The sequence below is a fragment of the Maylandia zebra genome, linkage group LG10 (assembly GCF_041146795.1).
Source record: "Maylandia zebra isolate NMK-2024a linkage group LG10, Mzebra_GT3a, whole genome shotgun sequence".
In the NCBI taxonomy this organism is placed as follows: domain Eukaryota; kingdom Metazoa; phylum Chordata; class Actinopteri; order Cichliformes; family Cichlidae; genus Maylandia; species Maylandia zebra.
In genome coordinates this window covers 6,467,286-6,491,546 of record NC_135176.1, presented here as the reverse complement: position 1 = coordinate 6,491,546, position 24,261 = coordinate 6,467,286, and the positions used below count along the sequence as shown (strand labels likewise).

The window sequence follows — 24,261 nt, the reverse complement described above, 5'->3', positions numbered from 1 at the left end:
CAGATATGGGACAGTCTGGGCAGTGAGCTACCAGAACCTTTTCTATAATTTAATATAAATATCATGCAGAAATAATGAGATGTTCTGTTGAAAACACACTTCTTTATTGTATACTAAGATATCTCAGGGATTAAATGTGCAGTTAAATATATTTATGCTGAAAAGAAGTGCAGTTTCACTTGTATGGTCCCCATATGATCAAAGTGGGCTGTATGTGGCCCTCGATGTAAAATGAGTCTGACATCTCTGATGTAAAATGTTCAGCAAGTGAACTTGTGTTCTGGGGGACCAAAAATGCTAAATGATAAAGGCTACAAAGACAATATCTAACACATGGGAGACCAAAATTCTAAAGCACAAAGTAATAAAAAGTGACAAATGTCCATTTTTTGCAGTTAGCTTGTACAAGGATTGAGTTCAGTACACATCCTTCCATTTGTATAATATTATAATTTATTCCTTAATACTCAATGAGCTAATAATACAGAAGAAAAAAATGTTCAAAAAACAGACATGCAGGATTTTTTGGTGTAATAGTAAGATTAACTGCTGCTCTCCTCCCTTCTTCATATATTTCACCAAAGGTCACAGCCAGGATTGAATTAGAGGACTTACAAGTGTCATGGGGAGTTGCATGGCTTATTCATTGAATATAAAAAGAAAAAGAAAAAAAGAATGGTACAAACAGCAGCACCATCTTTGTAGGTCTGATGGTCTTGATTATGTTGTTAAACTGCACTGATGGCTATGTGAAGTTCTTATGTTACAGTATAGTCACTGTGGATAGGCTTTTTCCTTTCTGTGGACAAAGACAGATTTTAACAATAAGGCTCCCAGGCAAGGCACTGAAATCGTGCTAAGAGTAACACCTCTTTAAAAATGAAAGCTCTACTTATTTTTATGGCTGTATGATTGTAACCAAGGTGTTTATACACGTGTGTGTGTGTGTGGCAGAGATGCTATCACTCTCTTATGCTAGCAGAATAGGAGAATTGGGGGAAATGAGCTTCTTGGCTGGGGTCCTCACAGTCCAGACTGTTATCTGTAACAAGAAGGCAATCTAAGTCAGTGACCAAGAAACGTGATATTAACTTTGAATAATGATGGATCAGTGCTGACGGGTCCAACAAGAAGATACTTACACTTGTTTGGGGGAGTGAGTGTGATTGTTTGTGCTGTGAACTCCTCATCAAAGTACCGGGTATCTGTCTCTGATGTTACTTGCGGTTTGAAGAGGGGGGTCAGCTGTACCAGGGATTGGAAGAGACAGATATCACTTGGTAACATGCTGGATTTATAACATGCATGTAGAGGAGGGTCTACAATGCAGTTGGCATAACTCATACCTAGGGTATCCATTTAAAATTCCTACATCACTTCGATCTTGAGTTATCATATTCACAAACTTGGGTGTACATGCTACCAGCCTGCCGACCTGCCCAGTGAGGTGATGACATTACCCCAATACCCTTTTGCGGAAATGGGGTAAAAAGCCACTACTTGACCCAGCTGTCTTAACTAATTATAGGCTGTTTATCTCAAAAGATTTTGAACGAGTAGCTGTGAAACAGCTAACTAATTATCTGTACAGGAATGGTTTATTTGGAGAGTTTTAAATCTGAATTTATCACAGTACAAAAGCAGGGTTAACGAAGGTTACAAATGATCATCTTATGGCCTCATCTCTGTGCTTATCTTGATGCAGCATTCAATACTTGTTACACAGATCAGAGCATGCTGTAGTTATTAAAGTTACTGTGTAAAAACCTAGATGACCTCTAATTCAGACAAACCTAAAGTTCTTGTCTTTGGCCCTAAAAATCTTAGAAATATGATGTGTAACCAGATACTTACCCTGGATGGCATTACCTTGGCCTCCAGTAACACTGTAAGGAATCTTGGAGTTGTTTTTGACTACGATATATCCTTCAATGTGCATATTAAACAAATATTTAGGGCTGTTTCTTGCATTTCCACAATATCTCTAAAATTAGAAACATGTTGCCTCACAATAATGTTAAGCAATACTGGCGACCACCAGTGGTAGCCTCGTAGCACATACACCTATGGTCTCAATTTCAAAATCCTGCGTCGCTTTGTTTTTAAGTTATCACAATCACAAGATTTTCAGAAAACTTGACCTCTAAACTTGAGATTAATTAAAAATTCTGATTAATTTGAAAATTCTCGGTGACTTCTTTCTTGAGTTATTGCATTCACAAGATTTTGTAATGACAATACCCAATCAGCCTTTTATGGCTAAGGAGTAAAAAACACTTGTATTCCCATGCGCTAATATTTGTATTAATTTTTATTAGTTCAATTAGCTTTTTGCTTTACGCAGAAACAGCTAACAGAAATTTCCTTCAAAGAGCTACTTATTAAACTAATTATAAATTTATCCAGGAGTCTGAGAACAAAGTGCTCTATTATTATGGTGATAGGGTACTATGAGTTCTTTAAGAAAAGATGGGGCCTAAATATTTAACAACTTGTATGTGAGGAGAAGGATTTTAAATTTTACTTTGAATTTAACATGGAGCCAATGAAGTGAAGTCAGTATGGGAGGAATATGCTGTCTCATTCTAGTACCTGTTGGTACTCCAACTGGAGCATTTTGGATCAACAGAAGGCATTTCAAAGAGTTTTTATGACAACCTGATAATGAATTTCAATAGTCCAGCTTAGAAGTAATAAATGCATTAATGCATTTTCAGGACAAGATCAGAAATAATATTTTTAATTTTAAAGATACTGCACAAAATAAGTAAGCAGTGCTACATATTTGTTTAATCAAGAACATCCTGGTCAAAAACAACTCCAAGATTCCTCACCGTATTACTGGAGGCCTAGGTAATGGCTTCCAAAGTATGCATCTGGTTAGACACTGTGTTTCCAAGATTTTTAGGACCAATGAATCAGAATTTAGACGCAGGACATTTATTATCTTAAACAGTTTAACGAATTGGTGTGTCAGTGGGTATCAGCTGCGTAGCAATGAAAATGTATCGTATGCCTTTGAATGACACTGCCTAAGAGAGGCATATATAATGTAAACAGAATTAATTGTAGCATGAAACACTCTGGAATTCTATGATTAACCTTTGCAAGTACAGAACAATCTTCATTTACATGAAAAAATTGGAGTCTATTAAATAGATTTGATTAAAACCACTGCAGCGTACTACATTCTCTAACTACGGCATGCTCTTATCTCTGTAATAAAATCTTAGTGTCCAAAATATTAAATGCTGCACTGACAAGCACAGAGGTGAGGTAGGAAATTAGAAGTCATCCAGGTCCTTATGTATTTAAGACATTTCTGCAACTAAAAGTGTGAAAACAATCTCCCATATTCTACATTTGCCTTGACTATGGAGTAGGGTTGCAAGATGGAAGCCTTTCCTGACAAAGAAAAACATTGAAATCTGGCAAAAATTTGCAAAATATACATCAAGTATTCCACAAGCATGAGGAAACTTCTGATATGGCCTGATGAGTAGGCCAAACTTTTTGGTTGCAATTCAAAAGGTTGTTGGTGAAAAAATCAACACTTTGCACCACCAAAAGAACCTAATATCAATGGAATCTATCACATGTGGATTGGCCTGATGGCTACTTTCCATGGACATTTACCATTTATCAAAATTTGAGAACATCTAAAATCCGTGTCTGTGAAGGTTCCCAGCCATCCACCGTCATCGTAGTGTAAGGAGCTTGTCACTCCACCTCACCCAAATTCAAGTGTGTGTGAAGAATGTGGTTACTTTATAGTACATCTGGTGAGTGTTGGGATTCCTCATGAATGTTATTATTAATTTGGTTACTTTTTATTTCTCTCATGTCATGTTGCTATGGAGCAACAAGAATGCTACACTGCAAGAATGCCAGAATCCATCGTTTCATTTTTGACTCACTTGTAACTGCTGTTCCTGTTAAATGAAGACATGACTGATTGGACTGTCTGACTGCGCTTGATAAATAGAAATAAGTTGTTAAAAAAAAGAAAGCCCCACCTTTCTCTGTTCCACATCATGCCAGTTGATGGTGATAAAAAATTTGTGAGTCATTACTTCTTTGGCATCACTGGGACCTCCTCCTAACCTGTCAGTCCAAATGAGATTATTTGAGAGTAAACTAGGCATTTTTAATATAATCCACACAGAGTAGTAGTTTGGGCTAATACCTGTGCTTGGGATCCTTCTTGAGCAGGCCAGCCAGCAGGGACTTGGCCTCAGGTGAGAGGTTCCGAGGAAAGCGGATCTCCTCCATTAGGATGAGCTCAAATAAGCGCTCGTGGTCTTGGTTATAGAAAGGCAATCGGCCACACATCATTTCATACATAACTACACCGAGACCCCACCAGTCCACTGCGCGGCCGTAGTCATTATCTTCTAGGACCTGAGGAAGAAGAGACCGATTTCTCAACAGCAGTAAAAAGCCATAACTCTGAATTGGCACACCATCGCATTTGGTGCAAATAATGGCACACTTTTGTGAGTCAAAAATATTTCTTCTTTATATGTTTTTTCTTCTTTTTCTGTTCAAACTTCTTACCAGTCATCTTTTACATCACCCCTTCTGTTTGAAAGAGCAGGGCTAATCTTTTCTCTTAAGTGTGTAAAAAAATCAAATGCATCATTTTCTTCCTACTCTTTAAATAAGTGATCTGCATGTTTAAATGGAGCTGCCATTTAAACCATGCTTAACTGGTACTAAGGGGTCCGAATTGTGCCTGATATAATATCAGTGTATATCAGTGAGCTGATAAAAGGAACCATACCAGCTAAAATTCACCAGAAATTGAAACTCAGACTACACAATGTTTTTCTAATCTTCTACTGTCTAATTTGTTAATTCCATGCAAACTGTGGCCTCAATGTGGTCTTCTGCTGGTGTGGCCCATCTGTCTATAGTAGAGCCCAATATAAGTCAGTTTCAGTTCAATTTCAGTTTTAATTGTCATATGCAAGCTAGCACAGGGTCAACATTCCAATGAAATGTGTTTGACGTGCAGAAGACAAGTCACTCAGCAGTATAATACAGTAAAAATATTACAAATATTAACAGACTAAATATATATAAATATATACACAAATGTATAAATAAAAAAATCTTAAATAGAAATGTGACCATTGAAATGGGGGTAATGGGATATTGCACAAGGGATAAAGTGGCAGGAGTGAGCAGTAGCACAAACTGAGCAGTACAAGATTTTAGAGTTGCAGTTAGTACAGTATTGGACGGAGTAAGGGTTTTTATTTTTATTTAAATACTAATAAGAATGAAGTGACCAGTGCAGAGTGTAGTATGTTCTTGAGAAACTTTAGGACAGCTTCTGTGTGCATCCTGTGAAGTGTGGTGTCGGTATTCAAGTGTTGTAGTTGAGGTGTTGAATGGCTTGATGGTAAAAGCTGTTTTAATAAATAAATAAATAAAAAACCAACTGGTGGTCGCCAGTGGTACTCCTCTTGACACAATTTGGAAATCCTGTGTTGGCTTGTGCTCAAGTTGTCGCATTGACAACATTTTCAGGAAACGTGACCTCTGACCTTGAGGTCAAGGTCACTGAGATTTGAACTAGTCTGAGATTATGGTATGGCATGAAACGTCTACATCACCTCATTCCCAAGTTCACAAACTTGGGTGATTGGGTGTCTTGGGTGTAGCATGATTCTTAGTGATATTGGACATTGGTCAACATATCAACTCACACGTACCTTGTTTTACTGTACACAGGAAAAACAAACAAAAACAGAACACTTTACATGGCTCAACCAAGACAGCTTCTTATGCACATAAAATATGAGTGATAGATTTACAGTTGCAGCAAATCTAGAGACAGGGGACCAAACTATGATATTAAACAAGCTATTAAACAAGCTTGACAACACAGGTGTGTTTAAAATGTGTCACCAGACAGTGCCTTACCTCAGGAGCCAGATATTCAGGTGTTCCACAAAAGGTTTTCATTGTTGCATCTGGAGTAATGCCCTCTTTACAAAGGCCAAAATCAGTTATTTTAATGTGTCCGTCTTTGTCCAGCATCAAATTCTCCAGCTGAGAGGAAAAACACATTCACATCAGATTTCAGTATAATCATACACTGCTGCCAATTCAACAGATCCACAGTTCCTGTACATTTTCTTCGTCTGTTCACAAAACAACAGAAAAACAAACATGCTGTCTACATTAAACTAACCAAAAAATAAGCCTACATCTAGTCAAAGCAGCTTGCAAAGAAAAGCGTCTGGACTTCTTTAAGTTGCTTGAAGACGTTTCACCTCTCATCCGAGAAGCTTCTTCAGTTCTAAGGTCAAATGGTGGAGACCCCCAGATATAAACCTAGTGGGAGTATCCCCCCACAGAGGGACAAAAGGACCCCGTGATGATCCTCTAATCGCCTGAGCCAAGGTGTGAAACTGGGTGTGGGTCCCAATCAGCCAGAGCTCAGGCAATTAGAGGATCATCAGGGGGTCTTTTTGTCCCTCTGTGGGGGGTTACTCCCACTAGGTTTATATCTGGGAGTCTCCACCATTTGACCTTAGAACTGAAGAAGCTTCTCGGATGAGAGGTGAAACGTCTTCAAGCAACTTAAAGAAGTCCAGACGCTTTTCTTTGCAAGCTGCTTTGACTACGATGACCTGGATGACTGAGAACCTTCACAGACATATTGCCTACATCCAGTGTACAAATATTTGTGGAACCTCATCATCTTGATCACTGAAAGAATAGTTTTGTTGTTCCTTTTTCAAAGACAGGTCGACGTCATTCAAACTCGTCCAAGATTTTTAGTAGATACTCCTGTGATATCAATTTGAAGCTCCCACATCACTGTATTCTTGAGTTCTTGCATTTACAAGAGTTTCAAAAAGAATTACCACTGACCTTGATATACAGGGAGTGCAGAATTATTAGGCAAATGAGTATTTTGTCCACATCAACCTCTTCATGCATGTTGTCTTACTCCAAGCTGTATAGGCTCGAAAGCCTACTACCAATTAAGCATATTAGGTGATGTATCTCTGTAATGAGAAGGGGTGTGGTCTAATGACATCAACACCCTAAATCAGGTGTGCATAATTATTAGGCAACTTCCTTTCCTTTGGCAAAATGGGTCAAAAGAAGGACTTGACAGGCTCAGAAAAGTCAAAAATAGTGAGATATCTTGCAGAGGGATGCAGCAGTCTCAAAATTGCAAAGCTTCTGAAGCGTGATCATCGAACAATCAAGCGTTTCATTCAAAATAGTCAACAGGGTCACAAGAAGCGTGTGGAAAAACCAAGGCGCAAAATAACTGCCCATGAACTGAGAAAAGTCAAGCGTGCAGCTGCCAAGATGCCACTTGCCACCAGTTTGGCCATATTTCAGAGCTGCAACATCACTGGAATGCCCAAAAGCACAAGGTGTGCAATACTCAGAGACATGGCCAAGGTAAGAAAGGCTGAAAGACGACCACCACTGAACAAGACACACAAGCTGAAACGTCAAGACTGGGCCAAGAAATATCTCAAGACTGATTTTTCTAAGGTTTTATGGACTGATGAAATGCGAGTGAGTCTTGATGGGCCAGATGGATGGGCCCGTGGCTGGATTGGTAAAGGGCAGAGAGCTCCAGTCCGACTCAGACGCCAGCAAGGTGGAGGTGGAGTACTGGTTTGGGCTGGTATCATCAAACATGAGCTTGTGGGGCCTTTTCGGGTTGAGGATGGAGTCAAGCTCAACTCCCAGTCCTACTGCCAGTTTCTGGAAGACACCTTCTTCAAGCAGTGGTACAGGAAGAAGTCTGCATCCTTCAAGAAAAACATGATTTTCATGCAGGACAATGCTCCATCACACGCGTCCAAGTACTCCACAGCGTGGCTGGCAAGAAAGGGTATAAAAGAAGAAAAACTAATGACATGGCCACCTTGTTCACCTGATCTGAACCCCATTGAGAACCTGTGGTCCATCATCAAATGTGAGATTTACAATGAGGGAAAACAGTACACCTCTCTGAACAGTGTCTGGGAGGCTGTGGTTGCTGCTGCACGCAATGTTGATGGTGAACAGATCAAAACACTGACAGAATCCATGGATGGCAGGCTTTTGAGTGTCCTTGCAAAGAAAGGTGGCTATATTGGTCGCTGATTTGTTTTTGTTTTGTTTTTGAATGTCAGAAATGTATATTTGTGAATGTGGAGATGTTATATTGGTTTCACTGGTAAAAATAAATAATTGAAATGGGTATATATTTGTTTCTTGTTAAGTTGCCTAATAATTATGCACAGTAATAGTCACCTGCACACACAGATATCCCCCTAAAATAGCTAAAACTAAAAACAAACTAAAAACTACTTCCAAAAACATTCAGCTTTGATATTAATGAGTTTTTTGGGTTCATTGAGAACATGGTTGTTGTTCAATAATAAAATTATTCCTCAAAAATACAACTTGCCTAGTAATTCTGCACTCCCTATATACATACATATCTATATACATATATATATATATATATATATATATATATATATATATATATATATATATATACATACATATCTACATATATATATATATATATATATACATACATATCTACATATATATACACATATATACATACATATATACATATATATACACATATACATATATATATATATATATACACACATATACATATATATATATACACACATATACATATATATATATACACATATACATACATATATATATATATATATATATATATACATACATATATATATATATATATATATATATATACATACATATATATATACATATATATATATACATATATATATATATATATATATGTATATATATATATATATATATATATATATATACATATATATATACATATATATATATATATATATATATATATATATATATATATATATATATATATATATATATATATATATATATATACACACACACACACATATATATATTTATATATATATATAAAAATACCCAGCACGCCCCTGCGGGCGGTTTATCCTTCAAGCTCGGGTCCTCTACCAGAGGCCTGGGAGCTTGAGGGTCCTGCGCAGTATCTTAGCTGTTCCCAGGACTGCGCTCTTCTGGACAGAGATCTCCGATGTTATTCCCGAGATCTGCTGGAGCCACTCGCCTAGCTTGGGAGTCACCGCACCTAGGGCTCCGATTACCACGGGGACCTCCGTTACCTTCACCCTCCACATCCTCTCGAGCTCTTCTATTTCTCCAGCTTCTCGTGTTCCTTCTTCCTAATATTGCTGTCATTCGGAACCGCTACATCGATCACCACCATTTTGTCCGTCTGTATCTGGAAGTCCCACAGGATCTTAGCTCGGTCATTCTCCACCACCCTCGGGGGCATCTCCCATTTTGACCTCGGGACTTCCAGGTTATACTCGGCACAGATGTTCCTGTACACTATGCCGGCCATTTGGTTATGGCGTTCCATGTATGCCTTGCCTGCTAGCATCTTGCACCCTGCTGTTATGCGCTGGATTGTCTCTGGGGCATCTTTACACAGCCTGCACCTGGGGTCTTGCCTGGTGTGATAGACCCCAGCCTCTATGGATCTTGTACTCAGAGCGTGTTCGTGTGCTGCCATGATTAGTGCCTCTGTGCTGTCTTTCAGTCCAGCTTTGTCCAGCCACTGGTAGGATTTCTGGATATCAGCCACCTCCTCTATCTGCCGGTGGTACATACCGTGCAGGGGCCCTTTCCTTCCATGATGGTTCCTCGTCTCCCTCCTCTTTCTTGGGTTTCTGCTGCCTGAGGTATTCACTGAGCACTCGGTCAGTTGGGGCCATCTTCCCAATGTATTCTTGGATGTTCGTTGTCTCATCCTGGACTGTGGTGCTGACACTCACCAGTCCCCGGCCCCCTTCCTTCCACTTAGCGTACAGCCTCAGGGTGCTGGACTTGGGGTGAAACCCTCCATGCATGGTCAGGAGCTTTCTTGTCTTTATGTCAGTGGCTTCTATCTCCTCCTTTGGCCAGCCTATTACTCCAGCAGGGTACCTGATCACGGGCAGGGCGTAGGTGTTGATGGCCCGAATCTTGTTCTTACCATTCAGCTGACTCCTCAGGACTTGCCTGACCCTCTGCAGGTACTTGGTGGTTGCAGCTTTTCTAGCGGCCTCTTCATGGTTCCCATTCGCCTGCGGGATCCCCAGGTACTTGTAACTGTCCTCTATGTCTGCAATGTTGCCTTCTGGTAGTTCAATCCCCTCAGTTCTGACTACCTTCCCTCTCTTTGTTACCATCCGACTACACTTCTCCAGTCCGAACGACATTCCAATGTCATTGCTGTATAGCCTGGTAGTGTGGATCAGTGAATCGATTTCTCGTTCACTCTTGGCATACAGCTTGATGTCATCCATGTACAGGAGGTGGCTGACAACTGCTCTGTTCCGTAGTCGGTATCCGTAGCCAGTCTTGTCAATTATCTCACTGAGGGGGTTCAGGCCTATGCAGAACAGCAGTGGGGACAGAGCATCTCCTTGGTAGATCTCACACTTGATGGTGACTTGTGCTATGGGCTTGGAGTTGGCCTCTAGTGTTGTACGCCACATCCCCATCGAGTTCCTGATGAAGGCTCTTAGGGTCCCATCGATCTTGTACAATTCTAGGCATTCCAGTATCCAGCTGTGGGGCATTGAGTCATAGGCCTTCTTGTAATTAATCCAGGCCGTGCACAGGTTGGTCAGTCTGGTCTTGCAGTCTCGGCTGACTGTTCTGTCTACCGGTAGCTGGTGTTTTGCGCCTCTGGTATTCTTGCCAATTCCTTTCTGTGTCCCGCTCATGTATTGACCCATGTGCCTGTTCATCTTAGCCGATATGATGCCTGACAGGAGCTTCCATGTAGTACTGAGACAGGTTATTGGTCGGTAGTTGGAGGGGACCGGTCCCTTCTTGGGGTCCTTGGGGATCAGGACTGTCCGACCTTCGGTTAGCCATTCCGGGTGTCTCTCGTTAACTAGCAGCTGGTTCATTTGTGCTGCCAGAGGTTCGTGGAGTGCAGTCAGCTTCTTTAGCCAGTAGGCGTGAACCATGTCGGGCCCTGGTGCTGTCCAACTCTTCATACTGGAGACCCTTTCTTGGATATCTGCCACTGTGATGGTTACTGGACCATGTTCAGGGAGGTCGCTGTGGTCTGCCCTCAGATCCACTAGCCACTGAGCATTGCCGTTATGGGTTGCATCCTTCTCCCATATGCTCTTCCAGTATTGTTCTGCCTCCAGCCTTGGTGGTGCTGTTCTCTTATTATTATTGTTCCCTTGCCACTGAGAGTACACCTTTGCTGGTTCTGTGGAGAACAGCTGGTTTATTCTCCTGCCTTCTATCTCTCTGGTGTACCTCCTCAAGCGGCTGGCCAAGGCTGTGAGTCTTTGCTTGGCCAAGGCCTCAGGTATGGACAGCTTGCTGTATTTCTTATGCACCTTCTTTGTCGCACCTTTCTGCAACTCCGTTAGTGTGCTAACCTCCCTTCGTGCTACTTTGATCTTGCCCTCTAGCCTCCTCCTCCATGGAGGGTACTGCCCCTTGTGGCTGTTCAACTTGTAGCCAAGCATCTCACTGATCACTGCTGCCATATTGTAGATCAGCTTGTTAGTGTCGGTAGTCGTGGTTGTAGGTATTGTCCGTAGTGCTGCATTAACATCATCTAGCAGACCTTCTGAGGGTACTTCACGTAATCTTGGTAACCGGCTACGGGGAATCCAGGTTTCAAGCTTGGCCATGATCCTATTTTTCAGGTCAGTTCCTCTCGCACTCAACGATCCTTCTCCTATCGCACTTGGGGCTATGTACCCAATCTCGGGTGGGGGTGATGATATCTCCCCCCTGACCTGGCGTCCTGACCCAGATAGCAAGGAGACATTGAACAGATGTTGATTTTCCATCTGAACCATCAGAATCGTCAGGATTGAAATGTCAACACAAAACCAATGTTGAAACAACATTGAAATACTGATGAAACCTGACACTGACATTGAAATAACATTGATTCACTGTTGTTCTGTCATCGTTGATTGTTGATCTATTTATAGTTGACAAGGTGACAACAATCACGTTGAAAAACCATCGATTTATGGTTGAGCGGGAAATTAAAGCTGCTACCACTTGGACTATTCCGCAGCACCCCTATCACATTGGTACATCCCTCCAGGTAACCATTGTCTTGTACAGTAGAGCGGGACATTAGATTTACTCTCAGCGGAATTGACCGGAGAAGGCATCAGTTCATGCACTGCACTGGCCTGCACCATGATTAGTATAAGGTAAGAATGAATGACTTTTGTTCTATTCGTTATTTCCACGGTTGCATTTGAATAACAGTAAAAAAAAAAAAAAAAAAAAAACTTGTTAATGTAAAGTTTCGGATAAAATGTGGGAGCCCGAAATTGTGTCTACTTTCATCTTACAATCCGGCAACAAATAAATTGCACTGCAAACAAAGTCTATCAACAAAGAAAACATTTTCGTTTCATACTTTTCTGTTATATTCCCTTACAAAGCTAGCTTTAACGCTTCGAGGGTTCCTTTGTTCTTGCCGTCGCCTCGGCGCTTGACCCAGACTTTCGCTCTGTAGTTGCTTTTTAGCATAGTACTACAAAAAATTGTAAATCTGTGATATATGATTGATAAACGTAAAGGTAACTGTATAAATGTGTTCAATGACTTTGTTACTTTTAATGATTGGTGAGCACCCGCTTCGATTCGCACTCAATTCAAACTTTACACTGCACGCTCACCTAACTTGCGTTTGCACCTTTTGTCCACACGTAAACTGCGTTTAGCATTTACGTGTGGACGAGGAAGACGGAGAAAACGCAGCGTCAAAGGTGTGCGCCTATTTTGACGCCACACTGTGCGCCAAGTTTTTGTCTCGGTGCCATGAATTCCTACAATGGCAGACTTAGACAAAATACTGTTAATTTTATTATCTTCAGTGTTTAAATGCTTACATATACGGGTTTGCTTGTAATTGTTGCCTATATACATTTTAAGCTATTATTTATTATTTAGTTCAATCAATATATCAAGTTTTGTAGTGACTATGAAATATATTGTAATTATCTGTTTCCTGTTTATCCTAGACAGGGCAAAAAAGGACTCCAAATTTTAAAAAAAAGATAAAAATGAAAGACTGGTGCATTGTGCAGTTTAGCACTGGTGGTACAGAAATAGTCCCTAGATCATGGATAAATGGGGAGAAATTGTCATGGCCTCCATATCCTCCGTGAGACACATTCAGGATCCACGACGCAGTAAAGAGGAGAGTTCATCCTGGTGCAACATGACTCACCTATGCACCAGTCCGACTTCTAATAAGCCATGGTGGGTATCATCTGGATTGGTATTGAATAAATGTAACAATAACAAGTTTTTCGTGTCCTAATTTATGTCTGGCCATACATTGTGTTTGTACTTCCAGACACATTTCACGAAGCAGAACGCAGTCTTCAGAAATATCTAAGTGAACACTGTGATATGTCTGACCTTCAGTCCGAAGCTGAAACTCAGACCAGTCATAAAAGAAAGCACAAGTAAAACTTTTTTTATTTCACAAACATATCTTTGATTGCTAAGAATTTATGATCTTGTCTTTTATACATATCTGTGGTGCTTGCATACTGCAATATCACCACATAATATAGTCCAAAAAGTGGAAGCTTGTAAACTTTTTATAAATGCAAAGCCGTGTACACTTGTGCACTTCAAAAATTCCTTGTATACTGTACCTTCTTGCACATCTCAGTTTCCTGTGTGTGTTGTTATAAATCAAACTGTAACTTTAGGAAAAAATATTCCAAAAGCACATTTGTAATTACTTATGACCGTTTTCAACTTTTTTTCTTTAGACCAAATCCCCTGTACACATATAGTGACTCAGAGGATGAGCAGCCCACAAAAAAATGGTTTCCCCAGGCCCCTCGAGTGAAAATACCAGGTAATAAAATACTGTCTAGTGTCTTTGTACATATCTGTGTGTGACACAAGGAAACTTTTGATAAGTTGTCTGTATTCTTAAATACTTAAAAAAAAAAATTATCTTTTTCTGTCAGACCTGACGAGAGCTGTTAACGAACTCCGTGAGGAGGTCAGAACCATCCGCAATACCGGCTGCAATGAATCGGTAGATGCTGGGGTACTGCCTCTGGATTTGCCCTTGCACAACATTGAGGAGCTAAACAATGCAGAGCCAGCTCTTCAATCACAAGAGGCAAATAAGGCAATGGTAAGTATATAAAGGTTATGTACACTTTGTAACTATAAAGTGTAATAGCTGTCAGATGTGATTTAAATACATAACAACGGCCTGTTGATTAAACACACAAGCACTTGCATACACATTTAAGACATGAGACACGCTAATTCCATCTCTTAAAATGTGTCTATAGGTGAGACGCTTTGCCTTGATTGGAGCCTGACGCAGCAGTTAGGGGCAAACTCTATGTCCGAGTTTGTCTTTGCACAAGCAGTGCAGAAATGGCTCCGATACGCCCCAGATCATTTGGGTGGTGCAGGACGCACATCATGCAAAAAATTACAAACTTCTGTGAATCATATAAACGTAAATAGGAAACTGTCTTTTAATAAAGTATTTAGCAAACGAAACATGCCTATTGACCTTTTTTTGTTTATTTTTTTTCTCTGTTACATCACATGCAATGCTTTCTTATTTTAGGATATTAATATTGACATGATACATTGTGAGACATTTGGGTTTTTTTTATAAAGGGTGTCCAATTTAAGGAATAAGTACAATTATGTGTTTAGGTGGTTGAAGTATTGATGGAAACATGCAGTAGTTTAGTATTGGTTAAAATACCTATAAAGAAAGGTAGATTTCCAGTCATGATTTAACTGTTGTTTTAATAAAAAGCAACTGTGCGAAAGAGGTGGAAAATCAACACCATAGCTCAACAGTGTTTCAATATCAGAATCTGACATTGTTTCAATGTCAACAGTATTAGAAAATATAACGTTGAATCAACGTCAGGTTTCAACATTGATTCAACATCAAAACCTGACGTTGTTTCAACGTTAAAAAAGGGTGCAAGAGTGACGTCAGGTCAACGTCACACTTCAACGTTGATTCAATGACACAGCCTGATATTGACTCAACATTGTTTCAATGTTTCCTTGCTATCTGGGGACTCCTCCTTGCCGTAGAATTTGTGTTGTACCTCGTCCATCTCTAGCTGTGAGAGCAGTCCCTTCTTTCAAATGTTGGAACACTGAGCTACTAGTTGTTTCGCCGTCATTGTGGATGTTGGGTATCGAAGAATCCATAGGTCCCTCATCCTATTCATGTAGCCCCTGCCGCCGGGGTTACTTGCGTAGTAGCATTCCAACAACGCCCTGTTTTCGTCTCTTGCCCACCGATGCCTTCTTGTTCCAGTAGCCCACTTTTCGTCAGGGTGCCCTGGTTCCTCAACACCTGACGCGGACCTTGTTGATCCGGGCGACGTCCGAGCCGGCATGCCTTCATATTTATTTGTCTCGCTCATGTCTGCGGTAGGCTTGCTTAGCTTTTTCAATAGCTGCAAAGTCCTGAAAGCGTTTGTTAAATTCTCCAGAAAGAGACACGATAGCTGTTGCACACCTCTTCATTTGGACATTAATATCCACTGGGAAACTGTCAATAACCTCTTTCAAAGTTGGGAAGTGTGTGGTACAGGGCTCTGTTAGGGACAAGTGTCTTTGAAAAAGTTGCAGTTTGGTTCCAAAGGCCTTGATGTAAGCGTATAGTTGGCTCACCACTGCGTCTTTTCCTTGAAGATTAACATTCAGCGCATTCAGATGCTTCGTAATGTCAACCAAAAAAGCCAGATTTGCCAGACATACAGGATCAGACATTTCTTCCATTGGTTGTCCCTTTTCATCTAAAAACTGTCTGATTTCCTCTCTGAGAGAGAATAATCGCTGTAGTGCAGACCCCCGACTTAGCCACCTCACATCATTGTAATAAGTTACGTCACCATATTCAGCCTGGATGTCATGCAGAAACTGCTGAAACTGTCGGTGGTACAGAGCTTTAGAGCGAATACAGTTGATTGTCTTTGCTACTGGTTTCATAACATCATCAAATTTGAGATGTTTCGCACAGAGAGCCTGCTGATGAATGATACAGTGAAGTTTAACAGCGTTACCTGCTTCTTCGCTGACTTTATTGCAGATCAGTGTGGACAATCCGCTTCGCTCACCAGCCATGGCAGGTGCACCATCAGTAATGATCCTAGAAACTTTACTCCATGGTAGCTTCATATCATCAACAGCTTCACAAACAGAAATGAATAAATCCATTCCTCTGGTTTGACCCTTAAGGCTTTTGAGATCCAGCAGCTCCTCTGTCACGTTCATCTTGTTGTCGACTCCTCGTAAAAAAAATCTGTAGTTGCGTGGTGTCAGATGCATCGGTGCTTTCATCGCAGGCTAATGAGAAATAATCAAAATCCACTCCTCTGTCCCGCAGCTGTCTGTGAATGTCTGACGATATATCCTCAACTCTTCATGCCACAGTGTTGCGTGCCAAGCAAACACTCAGAAATTCTTGCTTCTTCTCGGGGCAAATGTTCTCCACCATTTTCATGACACAGTCTTTGATAAACGTACCTTCAGTGGAAGGTTTGCCATGTTTAGCTATTAACATAGCCACTTCGTAGCTGGCTTTCGTGATATTTTCATGTGTCTCACAGGCCCGCATGAAAAATCGCTGTTGCGAAGCTAGAGCAGCTTGGAGTTGCTTCACATTTTCAGCGCGCTCACTCCCTGTTAGCTTGTTAAATGTTGCAGCATGTTTAGTCTCGTAGTGTCTCCTGATGTTAAAATCCTTGAACAAGGCAATAGTCTCTTTACAAATCAGGCAAACACAATTGCCTCGAATTTCAGTAAAATTCCCACCGCTCCTGAAAGCGGCGGCCCTCACCATCAACCTTTCTCCTTTTTTGTACAGTCGCCATGGCAGAAATGAGCAGAGAAGGGCGGGCTTGCAGCACAGGTGCAAGTAGCAAAAAAAATGTGCTGCCACCATGTGCTGAAAAAAGGAATTACACCTTTAAAGTCATGATTTATTTATTCAGACTTAGAAAGTGAGCCATAAATTATACATAATTAGACTGAAGCTGTGGGCCACTTGAAATCTGTCGGACTTTGGACATGCCTGACGTAAAAACTCCAAAACACGTACAAAACACAACAGAAGTGCTCCAGGATGCTAGGCGCAGTGTTGAGCTTTTGTTACCTAGTGGCTACACAAGCCAGCAAGTACCACTGACTGGATTTGGTGTGTGGTAGTAACAGGTAAATGAACTTTTTTTTAAAATTATTTGAATATATGAGTGCTTGTGTATAAATACACAAACCATACACATACTGTATGCTTTCAATTGTGTAATTTAAGTGATCTAGGTAGCTCTGTTTTGGAAGTTCAGTTAATGCTAGAAATGTGTTTTGGAGTTTGTATGTGCTTTGGAATTTGTACATGCTTTTTGGATTTTGTACGTGCTTTGTCTCTAGGGGCCACTGCATATATTTATATATAAAATATATATAAATAAAACCAACTTTTTTTTTTTACATTAGTAATTCCTTTTGAGCATAATTTTATATTATTGTTAATAATAAATAAATTAAAGCAACAAAACAACCTGAAGAGTCGGTTCGGAGCCGAAGAGCCGGCTCTTTTTAGTGAGTCGAGCCGAAAGAGCCGGTTCTCTAAAAAGAGCCGGAAATCCCATCACTAGTGTGTGTGTGTGGTGTCGAGCCAGACTCCAATAGACCTTTAATATGCTGTGGTATGCCATCATGTGATACGCTGCAGCCTGCATGCCAAATATCTTTGGGCAAGATACTAACCCCATGTTGCTCTCCAATGCATCTATTGGAGTATGACTGCATGTGAATGTTAAATACAAAGCACTCAGAAACAGCGTAGAAAAAAGTGCTTGTATGAATGGGTGCGCTGCTTTTTTGCATGTAAAGCACTTTGAGTGCTCAGATAATGTAGAAAAGCGCTATATAAGAACCAGTCCATTTACCATTTACCAATATCCAACTTTCTGATAAGTAGATGACCTGCTAACCTGTAGCTAACCTGTAGCTTGTCTGTTTCTCAGAATCCCCAGCTTTCTTATAAGCCATCTACTGACCGGCATCGACACTATCATCGTGATTTATTGCCAAGTACTTAGCTGCTTGCCCACTGTCCTGTTCCCACCACCTTCCAAGCTCCAGTCCCTGTACTCTTTTAATCCCTGCTGTTTTATCTACTCAGCTTGCACTGTCCTGCTCCTTAAATTCACCTGCTGCCCTTCATTTATCTCCAGTGACTTCCTTTTTTAAAAAAAGACAAACTTAATTGAAAAACCTATTCCTCTGGTGTAATTCAGCCTGCTTGTTGCTTCGTCTTGTAATTGGAAGGTTGCCGGTTCAATCGCCGGTTCGGACAGTCTCGGTCGTTGTGTCCTTGGGCAAGACACTTCACCCGTTGCCTAGTGGTGGTAGTCAGAGGGCCCGGTGGCGCCAGTGTCTGGCAGCTTCGCCTCTGTCAGTGCGCCCAAGGGCAGCTGTGGCTACAATGTAGCTTGTCATCACCAGTGTGTGGATGTGTGTGTGAATAGGTGGATGACTGAATGTAGTGTAAAGCGCTTTGGGGTCCTTAGGGACTAAGTAAAGCGCTATACAAATACAGGCCATTTACCATAACGTAACAAGTTATATTATGGTTTCTGTGTTAATGTCCTGTGACTGAAGAAAAAAAAATCCCATCGACGCAGATTATTTGTCTGCTGATATTTAGACAAATAATAGAATATAATGAATAACAAATTGAACAAAAAGAATAAAATACTATTGACAGTCAAAGTTTACTTTAAAAAAAAATTATATTAATAAAAAGCAAGTCGACTTCTAATGAGAAGTTAACATCTGTCAGTTATGTTCTTAAAGCTTTTATCTGTTGAATTCAGAAATGTATTATACAAGTGTTAGTATGAATGTTTAATGGTTCATAGACTGACTAGTATGATGTCATTTTACTGATGAGGACAACTGCGACAGGAGAACCCAATAATAGAGACCTACTGTAAAGGCATCCCAGCCAATTTGCTTATCCTTTTGCATAATATAGAGGCAAAGAGGTTGCGCTTTTCACGTTTCTCAATTTTATGTCTCTCATCTCTACTGTATCTTGAGACTGAAACAATTAAGTCAGTTTGGCATCTTACAGGTTGTCTCATTTCCTAAAATGCATCTGGAGGGCAGAGGAGTCCCGTCAGCATCACTGTAATGATGTACACTTTTGTAAGTTTTATCTGCAATGCATAGAAGAGGAGCTACAAAAAGTTGCAAGTAATAAATAACACACAAATAATGAGATTTCTAAATTCAGCATTAATTTGTATTCTTAGTTATTTAAGATGATTAGGTATGTAGTCTAACTTTTTACCCTTCACCATTTGTAAGAGTGCCCAAAAAATGGATATGCTCATCTATCAGTAATCAGAAGACACAGCAGTGCTCTGGAAATTAGACAATAGACAGATGATGCAAATGTGCCACACACTTTTTTAAGTGACATCAATTTAACACGATGCAGTAAAGCTGTCTTATCACTACAGTGGCTGACTGGACTCCTCTCTCTCCTCATGTCTCTTCCTTAGAGGAAGGGGAGGGACTAAGACTGGAGGGACTAAGACTGCTTGGAGAGGAGGCGAGGAAAAGAACTGACAATAGCTCCTATTCCCCAGTCCATTACAACAAATACAAAAACAGCATACAGCCTTCCTGCAAACATCCACTCCATTGAAAGGGTGGACAGCAGCATGAAAGAGATACTGGGAAAACCCTTTAGCAATCAAACATATTTGCTGCATAACAATGACTTTGTATAGATTCCTTTTAGCTTAATATGCATGGATAAAACAGCTTAAAGATACTGTCATTTAAAGTGTAATGTTCTGATGTCCCCGAGTGACAGTCCTGTGGTTCAGAGAGAGGGCTCAAAGATGAAGTAAAAGTCATGATTTACTGGGACAAACTGAGTGAGAAACACTTCTGGCAGCCAAAATGCTCATTCATTCTTGTTAGAATAGAATAGAATTCAACTTTATTGTCATTGCACATGCAGAGGTACAGGGCAACGAAATGCAGTTTGCATCCATCCAGAAGTGCTTTAGTGATATAGATATATTACAATATATATTAGCAATAATATAGATATGTAAGTATATTACAGAAATGGGTCTATTATGGTATGTTATAATGTACACGGTATGAAGTATGTTGTGAATATTCTATAACTATAAGTATGTACTAGAGATGGACCGATCCGATATTACGTATCGGTCCGATACTGACCTAAATTACTGGATCGGATATCGGAGAAAAATAAAAAATGTAATCCGATCCATTAAATATCACGAAAGCACCTCACAAAACTTGCAACACGCCGTAACTCGCCTCAGAACGTTAGCAGTCGGAGCAGTATGCGTCACGTGATAGAGCGGCTGTGGCATGCAGGACCTGTCGGTGGTCTGGATAGCATTTGGAGCTTCGCTAGCAACCTGGCATTTCATCTCCGACAAAGTTATCCCCGAGAGAAGTAAAGCACGTGTGTAAGTCCATCTCTGAATGTTTGTAAAGCATTCCCACGTTAAGCTTAACGAGCGACTGCCTCTCGCTCTCTGGCTGCTACTTCAATCGTGAAACTGCTTAAATGATCAGCTGATCGGCTTTTCTGTCGCGAGTCTGTCTCTCTTGTTTGTTTTTGGTCCACTTTGCACCAGAAAGAGGAAACCAGCGGCTGAACAACAGCAGCACGTTTAAGCTTGATAAGCTGTTGTTACAATTTATTTAATATTACTTTCTACACCAGGATCTTTTTCTACGTAGCTGACGGCTGGTAACTGTGCAGGGGCGGATCTAGCAAAGTTTAGCCAGGGGGGCCGATAGGGCATTAACTGGGAAAAGGGGGCACAAAGACATACTTTTCTTTCTTATTCTCATTTAAAATGTCGAGCTTTTAATAAATAATTATCTGACACCCAAAGTTTTAATTTGATGTAAAATGAATAAAAGTCAATTACTGTATATAGTGACTATTAAGTCTAATATATATACCCTAGTAAGCTATAGTACTTTTTACTTTGGGAAGGTACCATCTGTGCAGTCTGCAATTTTGTTGAAGAAAGATGTTGAATCTATTTAATATTTCTTGAAAAATAATTGATTTCTGTGCATTTTTTTTTTTCACACTGCATCAAATTAAGGTTGATTACGTCGATTAAGCATCATGAGGTGGAGCGTGAGGGGTGGTTCCCTATTTTTTATTTATTTATTTTTGTTGTTGCTGGGAGTTGGAACCCTATTAGTTAGGTTGCTTAATATTTACGCTAAGTACTCTTTAAAATACCAGAACAGGGAGGATGGTGTAGGTCTAAGTTTATTAGATTGATCAGTATTGCTGAACTATGAAATATTTTTTTTGTATACAGGTATAACAGAATAGCTTTAGTGTAGTTGTTGTTTTAAACTTGAGTATGAACTTGCAGACTTGCAAAATGCAGCAAGATATTTTAAAAAACAGTTTTGTTGATTAAAAAACACTATATCGGATTCATATCGGTATCGGCAGATATCCAAATTTATGATATCGGTATCGGTATCGGACATAAAAAAGTGGTATCGTGCCATCTCTAGTATGTACAGGCTGTAGTGAGTACAAGCTATGTACAGGCTATGAACAGGATATAAATATGAAAAACTATACAGAATATGAAATAAATAACTTTACAGAAATCTGAGATATACAGTTATACAGAAATGGGAACTATGCAAGTTGTAAACAGTTGTAGGATTAAAAATTATCGTATGTACAGAATGATTATTTACACAGAGCTATACAGTAGTGCAGTTAAGATAAGTGAGATATGTGGATAATTCCTACAGAGGCTATATAAAGTGCTAGTGGTTGTGAGTGGTGGTTTAGTCCATGTTATTATTGTGTTTTTGAGGGTACAGTTGTCCATTGTGGGTGTGTGTATGTTCAGTCCATGTGTTAACGTGGGTCAGATGTCAGGAGGCAGAGTTCAGGAGTCTGACAGCTGTGGGGAAGAAGCTGTTCCGGTACCTGGTGGTCTTAGTCCGGAGGCTCCTGTAGCGCCTCCCAGAGGGCAGGAGGGTGAAGAGTCCATGTGATGGGTGACTGGGGTCTCTGATGATTTTCCCAGCCCTTTTCAGACACCGCTTCCTGTAGATGTCCTTTATGGCAGGAAGTGGTGCTCTGGCGATGCGCTGGGCAGTTTTCACGACCCTCTGCAACGCCTTCCGGTCTGAGGCAGAGCAGTTCCCGTACCAGACTGTTATACAGTTGGTCAGGATGCTCTCGATGGTGCAGCGTCAAGTTGTTCTTGACGCTGCCCCTCATAAGGATTGAGGATTTTTGTCCTTTGTGTTGATTTTGTCATTATTCACAGTGTTAATGTGCAAAAGCAAAGTTTTGAGGGAAACTTACAATTGTTCTGTTGTAGTGAATCCAGCATGGCATACAGAGGACAGTGAAAAATGAGACCTCTTGGTCTTCTGCTTTTGACTGGATGACCGCTCTGTCCGCCCTACCAACACCTCTTTAGCTACAAGTACGAGTTTTACAACACATTTACTGTAAGACGTGTTTCCAATGTCAAAGCGAGGAAATTCATGAATTTGTAACTCGAGAGGATGCAATTGAGCAGTTGTATTCACTAATTTGAGAGGTTGCAATCACAGAGCTTTGGTTGTAAGTTGTAAAAATATATGTAAAATTTAAATTCGAAATTTAAATTTTGGTTTTGCAAATATAAGTCTATTTGTGCATGTTTATTCTGTAACTAAATTTAACACACTTGTGAAAGCACAAAATAATAATGAAAATTTCAAAATACAAGTTAAATTTTTTTCTAAACACATTTTATTCTACAAGCTCTCAAATTTTGCAACATTTCCCTTGGTGTGTGATTATAAACAAATTAAGATTCAGTTTGTAGTATGATTGCAGTCATACTTGCACACGGGGCATTTATGAAATGATGGATTTGTGTGTCGTATTCACCTTCAAATCACGGTAAACAACGTCACGTGAATGGAGGTACTCAAGTGCTGATACAATCTCAGCACCATAGAAACGTGCCCGGTCTTCTGTGAAGACTCGTTCACGTGAGAGGTGGAAGAAGAGCTGAAGAAAACAGAGCAGAGAGAGTCAAGGACTTACCTGGTGTTACACAAGATCTGTCTACGTGTAAATGGTTAACTCTTGAACTGGGTGCATCCCATATGACTGATGAGTTGATTATGGATGTAGGATATGGGGTCTCACCTCGCCTCCATTAGCATATTCCATTACAAAACAGAGTCGATCGTGGGTTTGGAAGGCATATTTCAGTGTCTGTAAGAACGTTATCACAATGAAAATAAAATATCAGGTATACAGCGAAGAATCCCTATGTAACTACTAACCATCAGGAGAAAAACAAACAAACAAAGTAAATAGAAAGAGGCCTTTGATTGGGTTTAAGAATTTTTAAGATTCCTCAAAAATCAATTAAAAGACTCAATTTTCCCTTGCTTCTGATTTGAAGACTGCAACGTGAAGATACTGTAATGAGTTTAATAGCGTTTAAGAAATGACAACTAGTTTCGGGTCATAGTTTAGTAGGCTCATCCTATCTCAAAGCAGCTATCTTTTACAACATTTCCTGCTCGACCATCTCCAATTTGAGCAGTTTTAACATGTCAGACACTTAACTTTTGCTTCATCTAGTAAATTCTTGTCTAAATATACTTTGCTTATACAAACAAGCAGAAAGAAAATGATACACATACACACATATATACACACATATATATATACAGTGGGGCAAAAAAGTATTTAGTCAGCCACCGATTGTGCAAGTTCCCCCACTTAAAATGATGACAGAGGTCAGTAATTTGCACCAGAGGTACACTTCAACTGTGAGAGACAGAATGTGAAAAAAAAATCCATGAATCCACATGGTAGGATTTGTAAAGAATTTATTCGTAAATCAAGGTGGAAAATAAGTATTTGGTCAATAACAAAAATACAACTCAATACTTTGTAACATAACCTTTGTTGGCAATAACAGAGGTCAAACGTTTACTATAGGTCTTTACCAGGTTTGCACACACAGTAGCTGGTATTTTGGCCCATTCCTCCATGCAGATCTTCTCGAGAGCAGTGATGTT

The 24,261-nt window shown here is 40.0% G+C and overlaps 2 protein-coding genes across 7 annotated transcripts in view; one reads left to right on the top strand and one right to left on the bottom strand.

Moving 5' to 3' along the window:
• Window positions 1-82: 82 nt before the first annotated feature.
• Window positions 83-24,261, bottom strand: part of LOC101466452 (RAC-beta serine/threonine-protein kinase) — a 46,947-nt gene continuing 22,768 nt past the window's right edge. For all 6 annotated transcript variants that reach the window (XM_024803914.2, XM_024803918.2, XM_024803920.2 and 3 more), the window contains 7 exons: window positions 23,375-23,443; window positions 23,111-23,233; window positions 5,932-6,060; window positions 4,187-4,401; window positions 4,017-4,104; window positions 1,143-1,245; window positions 83-1,042 (listed from right to left, as the gene is read on the bottom strand). In XM_024803914.2, the coding sequence (XP_024659682.1) occupies window positions 963-1,042; window positions 1,143-1,245; window positions 4,017-4,104; window positions 4,187-4,401; window positions 5,932-6,060; window positions 23,111-23,233; window positions 23,375-23,443 (807 nt within the window). In that variant the 3' untranslated portion in view covers window positions 83-962. The remainder of the gene's footprint in view (window positions 1,043-1,142; window positions 1,246-4,016; window positions 4,105-4,186; window positions 4,402-5,931; window positions 6,061-23,110; window positions 23,234-23,374; window positions 23,444-24,261) is intronic.
• On the top strand, window positions 11,795-14,958 carry LOC112435027 (uncharacterized). The gene is made up of 5 exons (XM_076888939.1): window positions 11,795-13,353; window positions 13,451-13,562; window positions 13,878-13,966; window positions 14,082-14,254; window positions 14,418-14,958. Exons 2-5 carry the CDS (start codon window positions 13,507-13,509, stop codon window positions 14,445-14,447), a joined length of 348 nt encoding a protein of 115 aa, XP_076745054.1. The 5' UTR covers window positions 11,795-13,353; window positions 13,451-13,506; the 3' UTR covers window positions 14,448-14,958.